The 13,820-nt window shown below is 29.5% G+C and overlaps 1 protein-coding gene and 1 long non-coding RNA gene across 7 annotated transcripts in view; one reads left to right on the top strand and one right to left on the bottom strand.

Annotated features, from left to right (window-relative positions):
- LOC122514952 overlaps positions 1 to 13,820 on the bottom strand; it is a 58,100-nt gene that overhangs the window by 22,468 nt on the left and 21,812 nt on the right. Inside the window, exons 4-5 of one of the 6 annotated variants that reach the window (XR_006303158.1) lie at positions 2,347 to 2,458; positions 1,073 to 1,493 (exon numbers count right to left, since the gene is read on the bottom strand). The exons of 1 other annotated variant lie outside the window; for it this stretch is intronic. This is a non-coding gene — a long non-coding RNA (uncharacterized LOC122514952). Of the gene's footprint in view, positions 1 to 1,072; positions 1,494 to 2,346; positions 2,459 to 7,984; positions 8,004 to 11,366; positions 11,401 to 13,820 lie in introns of those variants that run through there. 4 more of the 6 variants (XR_006303159.1, XR_006303163.1, XR_006303165.1 and 1 more) reach the window with 4 other exon arrangements.
- LOC122514942 (icarapin-like) lies at positions 2 to 5,970 on the top strand. The gene is made up of 3 exons (XM_043632091.1): positions 2 to 210; positions 3,991 to 4,112; positions 4,892 to 5,970. The coding sequence occupies exons 1-3, from the start codon at positions 96 to 98 to the stop codon at positions 5,168 to 5,170; spliced, it is 516 nt and encodes a 171-aa protein (XP_043488026.1). The 5' UTR covers positions 2 to 95; the 3' UTR covers positions 5,171 to 5,970.

The following is a 13,820-nucleotide window of genomic DNA, read 5'->3' as shown; positions in this document are numbered from 1 at the left end:
CGTAATGTTTAATTTTTCTTTCAGCTTTTGACACTTCCGAGGAAAGCGATGAGAAAAAGAATGTCGATACTGTCCTCGTCCTTCCTGGATCAGACATGGATGTGTACGGCAGGCCACGCATTCCAAATTTACCCGATTTCAATGAATCCGATGGATCATGGCCCTTGTTTAGGCCAAGCTCCTTTGATTATCTAAGTGATACTTTACATCGTAAGTATTTTGACATTATTTAATCAGAATTTGTATGTTCATTAACGGGAAGTATCCTTTGTTAATACGTTGACTGCCGTGTGGGTCACCGGTGACCTCAACACGTCCAATAGTAAAAATTCATAATTAGAGTAAATATCGATACTGATTCATTTTTTAAATTATACCATTGTTTTTATAAGAGTTTGAAGAAATATAATGTCATAAAAAAACATGCACAAAATAATTTAGAAAAGTATACACGATTTGTTTAAATGAATAAAATAATTAAATAATGATATTAAATTAATGATATTATTTAATGATATAGAATAATTATTCTTGATTATTGATTTATTTAATTAATGAAATATTGATTTATTTAATTATATATTGATTTATTTAATTAATAAATCAATATTTCGTTGATGAGAATTAACATTAATGATCATTCCATTAAAGCAAACTATAATAATCATACGAAGTTTGATGTTGTTTAACGCATATCAAAATATGTTTAACTGCAAGTCTTATTAATTAATGTTGAACTTTTTATTTAATATCGTAAATATAAAAATTGCAATATGGAAAGTAAATAATGCTATCATAATCGATAATTTAATGTATTATTTAACAATAAAGAATTTTTAATGCGATAATGTATTTAAAGAGATTGGAAATTCCGTAAATAAATCCTAATGAACTGAGACTGAGAGAAGCGATACTATTATAATGAGATCTAAAAGAAAAGTCGGAAGAAAATATAATAGATAAATCTTAAACAACATCAAAAGCAATGATTATAACAACGTAAAATTGATACAGTAATTAAATAGTTCATTGTTTCGTTTATAATTAAAACGTACGATATAATAACGTTTCGTTTAATTTCGAATAATTATTTATTTATCACGCACCACTTATCCAATTTATCATACGTCATTCTTCTCTTATTCGATGTAGAAATATTCGCATATTTAAAAATATTATCATAATTATATAATTATACATATATATAATATTAATTATCATCGTTATTATTATTATTATTAAACGATATTAGGTGTTCAGCAAGTATTTTTATTACATTCTGTTACTTACATAACCTAACTTTGATGATTTCAATGAAAAAAGAAAAAGAAAAAAATACAAAAATAAATCCCACAACTTCGGTACATACTAATTAAAGAAAAGTAATTATCCCGTACTACAGGTGGAAACTATTAGCACTTGATGGCTCGTTTACAACATCACCATCCCTCTTAACGTGAAAACTCGGTTCTGTTCTATCTCCACGAATTTCCCTGAAACGAAGTGTAAAACATTCATTTTTTTATTTTTAAATTCTCTTAAACACATTCATTGACAACAACGAAAAAAAAGAAAGAGGAAGAAAAATTTGTTCGTCCATTTTGAAAATTTAAAATAACATTTCGAAAGAGAAACGAAACGAGATGAGTCGTCCGTGTAAAATCAATCCCAAGGCCGTACGGTGAACGGTTCAAGATTTTCAATAAAATTGTTCCTTTCATAAAATATCGAAGCTCGTAACTAATCATTATTCAAATTCGTTTAACTTTGGCCGCCATTTTGGATAGGTCATTTATATTGACCATGGCGTGGGGTAGTATATCGTATTGTACAATTGGGGACGGTTGGAAAAGTGAAAAGGACACTTTAGAGAGTAAGGGTGGGAGGGGGACAAAAGTTATCGGTCGAGAAATGACCAATTGGCTTTGCGGATTCCAATTTCCTGCTCGTCAGAGTTCAGCCATTATTATTCAAGGACGCAGAAAGGCTCCTATCGTTCGATACGAATCGACCGATTAAATTCACCGATTAAATGATTTCTCTCTCTTTCTCTCTCTCTCTCTCTCTCTCTAAATCTATCTATCTATCTATTTTTCTCTTTCTTTTGTTTTATAACCAATAAGATTTAACAGCTCGGTCGGTAAATAAAAGCGATATCGGTATTGGAAAAAAAAAAAACAAAGCAAAGAAATGAAATAATTGTTTCACGTAAGTTGACTTTTTAACCGAACATTTCGTCGGATAAAAATAATATATATATATTAAATAAAAAAATAAAATTTAGTTCTTTTTTGTATGAATGAGTTTTATTTGAAAATAGGCCACCCTGTATATATAAGTACTTACAAACCTATTGTACAAGATCCGTAGACTGGTGGTGATTATCGAGCTAGAAGACGCCGCCGCGGCTCTGCGCCAACTATGCGCTTCCTTGAAATTAATTCGCAACGGCATCCTCCTAAGAACAGAGTTAAAAAGACATTCGTGTAATTTATTATCTTTTAAAAGGATATTTTCCTCGAGGAAACTCGTAAAACGAATACCGTAGAAACTGCAATCGTCCTTTAATAACAAAACATAATAAAGTTAGAAGTGATAACCGAGAAGGATGAAAATGAAATAATAAATGGGAAGAGAAAGAAAAGAAAAAAAGAAAAAAAAACTTCAAACAAGTTTTAAATATTCCACGTAAATCTATAATTGTAAGATCGATACGAACGAGTTCTACCTTATCGACCGCGAAGCAAACAATTGCATTTTTTCGCGGGAAAATCAATCGAATTTATTGATATTTATCTATAAAAAGATATCTAGATAAATATCTGATATAATAAATCAATAAACGTATATACGAGTATATATAATCATTTTAAATTGCATCAAGGTAAACGATGCAACGTTATGTTCCGGTAATGTACCTGTTGCAATGAAATTGCAATCAATTTAAAGCGTGCCACCATTTCTCGCAAAAGTACCCTTCACTTTTTATCTCGCGAAACACGTTGAACGAATCCGTGAAACTGCAAATATCCTTACAAATCAAAACGTAATAAATTCGGAAATGATAATAAGTAGAATGAAAATGAAATAATGAATAGTCGAAAAAAAAGACAAATTTTAAATATTCCACGTAGATTTATAATTGTAAAAAATTGATACGAGCGAGTTCTACCTTACCGACCGCGAAACAAACAATTGAATTTTTTCGCGGGAAAAATCAATCGGAATCGATCGACATCTACCTATAAAGTGGTGTCTCGCTAAAATATTTGATGTAATAGCTGATAATTGTACAATTGACCTTAATAATAATACATCTCAAATTGCATCAAAGTAAAGGATGCAATGTTAAGTCCCGATAATATACCTGTTGCAATGCAATTGGAAATAATTTTTAGTACACCTTTTGCTCGCAAAAGAACCCTTCACTTTAAACGAGATAATAAATGATTCGGTCTTGTTCGAATGAACTTTCCTTTCGTTATTGCATAAGTAACGTCCTATCGCAAACGTACGTCTTACTGCAAAATAAAAATAAAAATGATACAACAAAATATATACATATATATATATATCTAATAAAAAGTCTGTGCGTGTACTCTCATTTACGTATAATCGATGTAATTAATTTTACGTCATAATACGTAAAATCTTCCATAATTATCTCGTCCGGTCGAGAATATATTAATATATGGAAACGTATAATCCCAAACGAAATCTAAACTAAAAAATGAAAGTAAATTAATGCCCGGAAGATTAAAATCCTTTGCAATCGAACCTTATGAATATATAAACGGGATATTACCCAAGCGCATACGTAATATGATATGATCATTTAAACACGAATGTGACCTATATAATATAACAAAAGATATTACATGCAAAAATTACCAAAAATACAATAAAATATGATAATAATAATAATTAAAAAAAAAAAAAAAAAATTTAAATAACATTTTTAATCATATTTCTTAATCTCTGTTATTTCAGAAATAATGAACCGACTTAGAGAGCAAATGGCCAGTATTGCATCCCGTTTCCCATTAAATCCTGGATTTTCAACACCCTGGAGTAAGATTCCTTTGGGAGGAAACACCACTTCTACTACCAAGGTAAAACAATTTTTGTTCATCTTAAAATTAGATGATATAATAAAAATTAAAAAAAAAGAATAAGTCTCATAACCCTCCATCAGGAACTTGGGTCTTACAGAACCGGTGTTATATATAAACAACTATGTTTATTTTGAATTTGAAGTAATAAATAACAAAATAAATGATTCAACAATATTCTAGAGACCATAAAGAGTACTATTGAATTTTAACAGATTTTTTAAATAACGATTAATATTGAAAAAATTCAAGCAACACGACGTTAGTAGAATCTACCTTACCGACTGAGAATTAATGACGAAAAACGATAAGTTCATTGGGGGGGGGCACAAATTAAATATGGCTGTTTTATTTTGTACTAATAAAAGAATTTGTTGATCGTAGGTTATCTTAAGGTTATCTTAGATTATATCTTAAAATTAAATGATATAATAAAAATAAAAAGAAAAGAATAAGTCTCATAACCCTCCATCGGGAACTTGAGTCTTACAGAACCGGTGTTATATATAAACAACTATGTTTATTTTGAATTTGAAGTAATAAATAACAAAATAAATGATTCAACAATATTCTAGAGACCATAAAGAGTACTATTGAATTTTATCAGATTTTTTAAATAACAATAATTGAAAAAATTCAAGCAACACGACGATTTTAATAAAATCTACCTTACCGACTGAGTATTAATGACGAAAGACGATAAGTTCATTGGGGGGTGGGGGCACAAATTAAATATGGCTGTTTTATTTTGTAATAATAAAAGAATTTGTTTATCGTAGGTTATCAATGGACACGTCTTGACGATCAACGAAACGATCTACAAGGACAACAACGATACCGATGGAATTATTTTCCGCGTACGTGTAATTGACGTTAAACCTCAAGATGATACGACAACTATTAACGAAAACGAAGATGGCGGTGTAAACCCAACAATGACGACTACTCCTGCAGAAAATGATAACAGCCAAGAGGTTACAACGCCACAACGAAGCGTTGAAACCGTTGAAGAATTCGATAATGAGATATCCAATCGAAGAGAAGTCTTGAGCGCTTAACGAACAAACAAAATATCAAAAAAAAAAGCAAATGAGCATTCTTATTCAATCAAAAACATAAACGAAAAGTGGTCTTGAATTTTTGCATAGAAAAAAGAAAGAAAGAGAGAGAGAATAAATAAATAATAAATATTAAAAAATGAAAAAAAAAACTATCGGTAATAACATATAAAAATTGTTTATTCCAACTAAAATATATTTGTCTATGTTCAGACAAAAAAGTCATTAATTAACATTTATATTAATATCTGAGTTATTAAGCTAATTGAAGAAATTTTAAATACGAAAAATCATATTTTTAAAGAAGTATGATTTTTTGTTAATGTTTCAAAACGTAACTATTATTGATACTTTTTATATATATAAAAAATGAATGATAATTAAAAAAAAATTTATTTTCTCATCGATAAAGATGAAAATGTCATTAGTGACTTTTGAATGAACATAGACGATATAATTACTATAATAGTGTAGCGAAAACGTTGTATCCACTGAGTCTATAATATACGTCAAATATACATACATATATATATATATATATATATATGTGTGTGTGTATGTATATATAAAGAGGAAGAGGAACAAATAATCTAATTAGTATAACGTATATTGTATGTAGACGGTGGTGTACGTTTAGCAAACATACATGTGAAATGTAAATGTATATTTTAAATATGTGAATGCTATTACGAATACGACATTCTTGTAATTTATACACACACATATATATATATATTAATTATAAATCGAGTTAAAATTAGTCAAGTTGATGAAATAAATAAATAAAAAAAGAAAAAAAATTTTCTAGGTCATCCTGAATTCTTTTATGGTGTATACTACTATAATAAAACCAGGGCTGGTTAAAAGCTTTTAGTTCAATTAACTCTAATTGCAAGACAATCAAAATGTTAAATTAAAAAACGTCTACGACGTAAATGCATTATTCCAGAGATAAGTTTTTAATCATTGACTGATGACGTTGAGTCGTTGGTACCTTGGTACCAAAATCACTTCTCGTCTAATTTTGTTTGTTTATATAAAAGGAACGCCATATATCGTTTGAAAGATTAAACAATATTATCAAACAATTTTTATGTTTGAAAGAAAAGGATTTTTCATTTGAAAAATCATTAAGAAGTAAGGTTTCAAGTTAATTTGAATCCCTGTAACCTAAAGTTACCAATCAAAGCATCCGATGAAATTTTAAAACGACCAATCATGAATTTACCATTTTTTTAGCGACCAAAATTGATTGACGGCTTACAATTGACCCTAACATCGCAACTCCTCCATTTTGAATACCGATAGTCCTTGTATAAAATATACAAAATCACGTTAGTGTTTCAATACTAATTGCTTTCAACCCCCTAATGAACTTTTCTTTTAATCATCGATTTTAAAACATATTTTTTTTCAATCGGCGCCAATATGCGGTCCGCATGATACATGCGGCTCATGAAGAAAAAAAGTTAAGTATCCATGAATTAAAGATTAATTAGAAGACAAATCGTACTCGTGCGCTTTTACGAAATCAAATAATACAAAAGTACATAGAAGCTCACAAGTCCCCTTTTTTTATCTACCCAGTTTCATTTTTGCTATAACCAGGACCACCAGTGAGCGATAGTATGTCAAATACAGTATTTTTTGATAGTATTGTACCGCTTTTTGATAGTATTGTACCGTCATGACGTTAAGTAGATACTATCGCCCACTGGTGGTCCTAGTTATAACCAAATTGAAACTAGGTAGATAAAAAAGGGAACTTATGAGCTTCTAGGTACTTCTGTATTCTTTGGTAAGAGAAATAATCGATAAAAATTTAAAACTAGCCAATGTGAGTGCAAGTAAGTTAGAATAGAACCTCAAAAACTGAAAAGAATGAATATATGCTAAGCTAATTGCTTAATTGCTAATAAGCTTAATTGCTAGCTATTTGCTAATTTAAAATCCATAATTACTAACTCTCCTAATTATTTATTTAATTTGTTATTAATAATTAAAAATGTGAATATTTTTTTTTTAATTCTTAGTAAAGCGACGTAGTTGGTCACAGCAGAAAAAATGAATAAGTGCACTAAATTGCTAACAAAATGTTTATTTAAAATCCATTACTTCAAATTTTATTAATTGATTATTTAATTAGGTATTAATAATTACAAATGTGGAAACGTTATGAGGAGTTTATATGTTATACGCATACGCAACCACAAATTCAAGGTGCAAGCGATCTTTGAAAAAAATAAAAGTAAAGTTGGTATACCTGTAGGGGATATATTTAAAGTTGATTTTCAAAGTAACAACCATGGAGACTATACAAGGAACACGAACTCCATGTATACAAATGGGATATAAAAATAAGAAGGTGCCCGTGTTCTATTTCGTTTTTATATCAGAACATACCCATCATACAGGTTACAAGAAGTGTTCCTTTTTTTTGAATAAACATACTTATATGACTTCAAAAATATAGTTTTTAATTCTGTCTTAAAAAATAATTAAGAATTAATAGAAGCTTACAAATCCCCATTTTTTATTTCTACCGAGTTACATTTTTGTTACTATCGGAACCACCAGTAAGCGATAGTGGGTACTTAACGCAATGACGGTTCAATGCTATCAAAGAAGACAGTATTTTCTTATAGTATATGATAATATATATAGTATAGTTATATTGTAAAAGAAATTGAAAAAATTATATTTAATTTTTAATGTATAAACATGTGTGTGCCTTCAGAAATGCATTTAAACGTATATTTTAAAAGGTCACCATTAAAGGCGATCAAATAGAAGAAAATCAAAAAGGTCTAATGTTAAATCCAACGATGATCACCTGTAACAAGAAGAAAACTATATTAATCTTATAATCAAGCGATACAATAGCCTGACATATAAATCGTCCAATTCGCAGATGCCCTTTTCAATTGAATTCTCTATTTATTTCGATCAAATCTCTATTTACCGTTGCAATGAAATTAAATTTTAACGCGTGATTTTACATTTACATAAAGTACATACAAAAAGAAAAAAAAACGGGAAAAGTACAAATATCGAGTTATTAAAAAAAATAATATCTAATAATTATTACGAAAAACTTATAGAAAAGAAAAATTGCAAATTTAATAAAATACGATCACAATAAAAAATGTTAAAGACGAAACAAGAAAAGAGAAATTACTGTAATATTTACCGAACGTTACTTAAGCTTTAAAATTGAATAATACGAAAATTGTAATATTTCTGACTCTAACTAAACACATATGCATCTTTTAGACGATAGAGACACAAATTTAGTGTCCCAAAGAGATGGAATGGTTCATCATTTCCAATTATAACTAAAAATTAATGACGAGCAAGAATGTAATATAATAAAATATAAAATATGACTAAAGAGGTATTCTCGAAAAGTTCTAACTTGTTGTTGAACCTTTGAAAATAACTCAATAGTCTATGTAGTTGCCATCTTCAGCCACAATTAAGTGGGGGCCTCTTCGGCATTTAGCCTCTTCTTTCTTCATGCCCTAAACGCTGCTGTGAGGCTTTTTCTAAGCGTATTTTACGATACACTTCGTAAACAATCGCAGCCGAAAGAAATTATTACAATTTTTTACAATTACATTTACTCGAATGCCTCAACAGATATTTGATCTAATCGATGAACCTATTATTAACACTTTGCATTAAAAAAATAAAATAATATCAAACAAAAGCAGGAACTTTGTTCATACATCATATGGTCTTAGTTTCTTATATTCGACTACTTTTATCTTTTATCTTTACTCTACATATATAATATTTATATATTTACTATACATACATAAAAAATGAGAAGAATTCAATAGGAATTATTAAAGAACAAAGCGTTAATATACTTAATATTAAGTAAGCATCCAACGTATTCTGCTATCTTCGCAATTTCGAAAGAAACTCAATTTTTAAGAAAACGCAAAGACTTTTGAATCGTTCGATACTGATTTATATCTCGCGGTACAGAGTATCAGCAATATATGGAAAAAATACAAAAAATATTTAAATGAATAAATGAATCTAAAGGTTGCTGAAACTTTCTATAATATTCGGAGAAGAAATTGTCCACTCCTGAGTGGAAATTACAATCGCGCGACTTCACCGGTCTCTACCTACTTACAAATTAAAAAAACATTCACACCTCAGTATGCTACCTTTCCATCAATTACCCATATTTAAAAAGAACAAACATAAGTACATCCCCACCCACTCACTCCACGATTCTCTCACATACCACCAGGGTGCAAAAGCCTAAACTAGAGAGCATGCCCCGGGGCACCTCCGACATCCTAGTTCAAACGCGTGTTTTCTAAACTTATGGGAGTACGTACCAATGCTGTAATCGACTGCCAAGGCTAATGATTATTGCAAATATGACTAGATTAAAAATACTAGTATATACTAGTATATATGCATACTAGTAATATACGAGTATATCAAAACTTCCACAAATAAATGCGGTAACTCTACTATTCAAAATGATTTTATATATTACAAAAAAAAGTAGAAAAATTTAATATAAATAATAAAAGTAGAAATATTCGTGTATTTTTCATACAATAAATGATTCTACAAGTTGTACTCCGAGTATTGAAAGATGCATTAATTAGAAAGTATCACGAAACGATGTACAGTACACACTACCTAATACGGTTATACAGGTGTAAAGTGCATCGTGCAACCACTAGCACAATGACAGCCACCAATAGGGGAAAAACTTAAAACTAAACCTATACTAACCGTTTCTCACCCATACGAGTAGCACCTGGGCATACGCATAGATGAGAACGCAGAAAGTATAGGGTGGAGAAACGGGAGATTAGTATATTAGAAGCTGAAAATCCTGATCCTATCCTATCCTGAACTAATAAAACATACAATACAATAGAATATAATATACAATTTTCATGAGTAACTCCTAGAAAGTAATTGCTCATGTGCTCGTCACTAATTTATTGGAATAATTACAACCAGTAACTCGTTCCGATCAGGACCTTTCATCCTCGACATGATTGAGCACCGGAGGGACTTTAAATTTGTTGACTCGCTGCGTAAGAAGTTCTACGATGGCTCCAAAACACTCCTACATCACAGCAAGTATTGTAGTTTGCTGATCGAAGGTCCATCGAAAATCCATCGAAGATCCATCCAAAATCCATCGAAGAATTCATTCCAAATCTTTGAAAAGTAAGGAAATTTATCGTCTTATCTGTAACATAAAATAGAACATAACGATAAGTTATCTACAATATAATCTAAAATCATATAAAATAAAATCGAATAAAATGTAAATAAAAATAGAAACTTACAATGCAATCCAATGGGATGAAATTCAATTGCGCCTTGACGATACACCTCGCGTGAATCTAAAAACGCGGTATCAACGAAAATAAGAAACTATAGATGAGTTTCTTATCGCGAAACCGAAATAAAATTATACGGCGAATAACACTGATTCTAATTCGCGTTTGATTATAATTTGTTTTACGCCCGATCACTGATTCTACACAACTAATTCAAAGACTGCTTTGCACACAGTCGATGCAAGTAGAAAAATCTTCATTGATGCACTGATTCTAATACGCGAACAGTCTGTGCGACTGTTTAAAGATAAAAATATAATTTTACTCGAACAAACTCTAATGCAATTACTGCCTTGGTCGCAGTTAATTTAATATATATTTCAAAAATAGTTCGCGAACGCGACGAAATTGAAATGAAAACGAACGAACGTGCTTCTAATCCGTGATTTTAATTATATTTAACGATACAACACTCCCGTATATTGCTTCGCGCACGATAGCAATGCACGAACACTTGCAACACTTCACAAACACAATTCACAAACACTTCCAACACTGCAATAATCCCATGATGATCTGAAACAGAAATAAAAACAAAATTATGAATATCATTGTTGTAAGAAAAACTTATTATAATTATTGAGAAATTGCTTAAAATAAAAATTTACTTACGTTTATTCTTGATTGATGAATGCACGATGGGTATCCTACCCTTAGGATGACGATGAGTACACGTTTAAACCGAATAAAAGAAACTTACGGAGTTTCTTAACCAAGCAAACGAAATTTTAACATGCGACGATCAACACTGATTCTACTCTTTCCGATTCTTTTATTTTTTATTTTATCGATGCAACACACGAGTACTTCATTGCCTACGCGCTCGATTGCAATGATGTTCTGAAATAGAAAAAGGAAAAGAACAATTAATGTCATCATCGTAATTAAAAACTATTGAAGTTATTATAGAAAGTTTTGATAGAAAAATGTACTTACTTTTAGTCTTCATTGATGACTGCAGGATGGGTGTTCTACCCTTAGGATGACGATGAATAAAATAAAATAAAAGAAATACTCTGAAAAGCTGAAACATACTAAAAATTATATTAAAATATTTCCTGGAATCATTCCTGAAGGCATAGCACACTTTAAAAAATATTCTATCATAAAGAATCAATGTTAAATATAAAAGGTTGTCTAATCAGCAGTTATCGAATGTTTTAATTAGATAACTTTAGAAATAAAATTATTAAATAGTTTAATACGTCACGCGTTCGTTAGATCTTAACTCGATGAATGACGGAGGGGGAATGAGATACGTTACCGCTGATCCTTAAGCGTCGAACGCGTTCGAACGTGTTCCAACGAGTACGCAACGTTCGCTTGTTTACGTTTTTTTTCGGCTCGAGAGACTCCTCTTAATATACATACCATTCATAATTGCGTGTAAGCTAAATGTTTTGTTTACTTATTCTCTCTCTCTCTCTCTCTCACTCTCGGTCTCACTTTTTCTATACATTTCTATATGGCTTAAAAAAAGAATAACGTTAGACTGAGTATATGTATTCCTGCTGGACTCTCCTAATGTTTGGAGATCTAAACAAAGTAAAAAAAAATAAAATTACATTAGTACAATATAAATAAAATCAAATACATGAGTGTATGTGTACGAGCTACTTATACATATGTATATACGCCTGTATGTGTGTGTATTAGGCTTTCTTATTGTTTTGTGTATCAAGTACATACATAAAAGAAGAGTTTACAAGATTTTAAAATGAATGTGGCAATTTTTTTGGTATTTAAATGAGCAAAAACCTCAGCTTTCTTCCATCATAATGGTAAACTTTAATAATTTACATTTTCCATTAGTATATTGTTTATTAATTGTTTTAATATATTGGTTGTATAATTGTTTAGAGAAATGTAATCTCATTTTTAATTTACATATACGTGTACATTACGTATACATTAACAATTATTTTAATGCACTAATGCACTTCTCTTATATAGCAGCTAAATTTTACCCTCGAAGTCATCACTACGCAGGAGCATTAAAATAATTACATAAAAATTAAAAAAAATAATAAGATGAGAACGATATAATCTTAAATTTTATTGATTAGGTGAATTATTCAATTTATACACATGCGCAACGTTCGGAAAGTCATATAAACAATATTTAATAAAAGTACTTTCATAGAGAACAACGTCTCATTTCAACGGTGGATTTCGAAGGGGCCGGTACATAGATCATATATTCCAATCTTTTAGACAACAATAGACATTCCTATCGATTATTTAACAATTATTTTAATATTCTAATGCAATCTCTTTATATTTCAGATTGTTTAAACACATATGTACTGGTTTAAACATTACATACTTATTAACATACTTTGAATATAAAATAATTTTAATGTAATATTTTTCTAGATGAAAATTTTATTATTTATAGTCATCATTGCACAGGGACGTTAAAACAAATGTATATTAGTTTAAACAATTACGTAAAAATTGAAGAAATGTTTAAATCAAAACGTTGCAATAAGATTATATTTTTAGTGTATATTGTCTTTATTTTACTCGTTATTTTTTAAATATTAACAAGGAACTTATACACCTAATAGAAAAATAAATTAGATAACAATAATTATTAATTGGATTAATTATTAGATAATTATAATTGATAATAAAATTGATATTTAATTTATGTAATAAATAAATTATGTATGTTCTTCTGTGCGGCGTGATAAGGCTTATAGTGCATATTGTATTTATTCTTTTCGTTATTTTTTAAATATTAACAAGAAACATTTACCTTAAATGGTAAAATAGAATAAATTTTTGATTTATTTAATAAATAAATTATCATATCTAGCTTGACTACAGTGGTCATGAAGAAAGCTGAGTTACGTACGTGTGACGGGGCAAGCTTGTGTGCGTGAAATACATTTCTATATGGTAACTGGGAATTTCTGATTGGTCACTTATCTTCTGAAATAATTATCAGCCAATCAGGGCTCTTTGCTGATTTCCCTTCTTTCTTTTCGCTTCTTTCTTTTTTGTTTCCTATTATATATCAAACGATAGCTACACACAAGATTTTTATACGCGAGTGTTTTCAAAACGAAATATTAAAAAGTTCAAAAGATATCTGTGAAAATATAATCATCGGTATATGTCAATTTCGCGTCAAATCTAACCTATGTTACTTAACAATATTATTTTCTAATTTCGATTTTTTGTTCGCAATATCGATACTTATTACCATCTATAATGATGCTCTAATTAATTATTTTTCGTAATTATGTCTTGAA

This window comes from Polistes fuscatus, unplaced genomic scaffold (assembly GCF_010416935.1).
Source record: "Polistes fuscatus isolate 324 unplaced genomic scaffold, CU_Pfus_HIC Scaffold16, whole genome shotgun sequence".
In the NCBI taxonomy this organism is placed as follows: domain Eukaryota; kingdom Metazoa; phylum Arthropoda; class Insecta; order Hymenoptera; family Vespidae; genus Polistes; species Polistes fuscatus.
The sequence above is the reverse complement of the archived record's forward strand: the minus strand, read 5'-3'. Positions and strand labels throughout refer to the sequence as shown.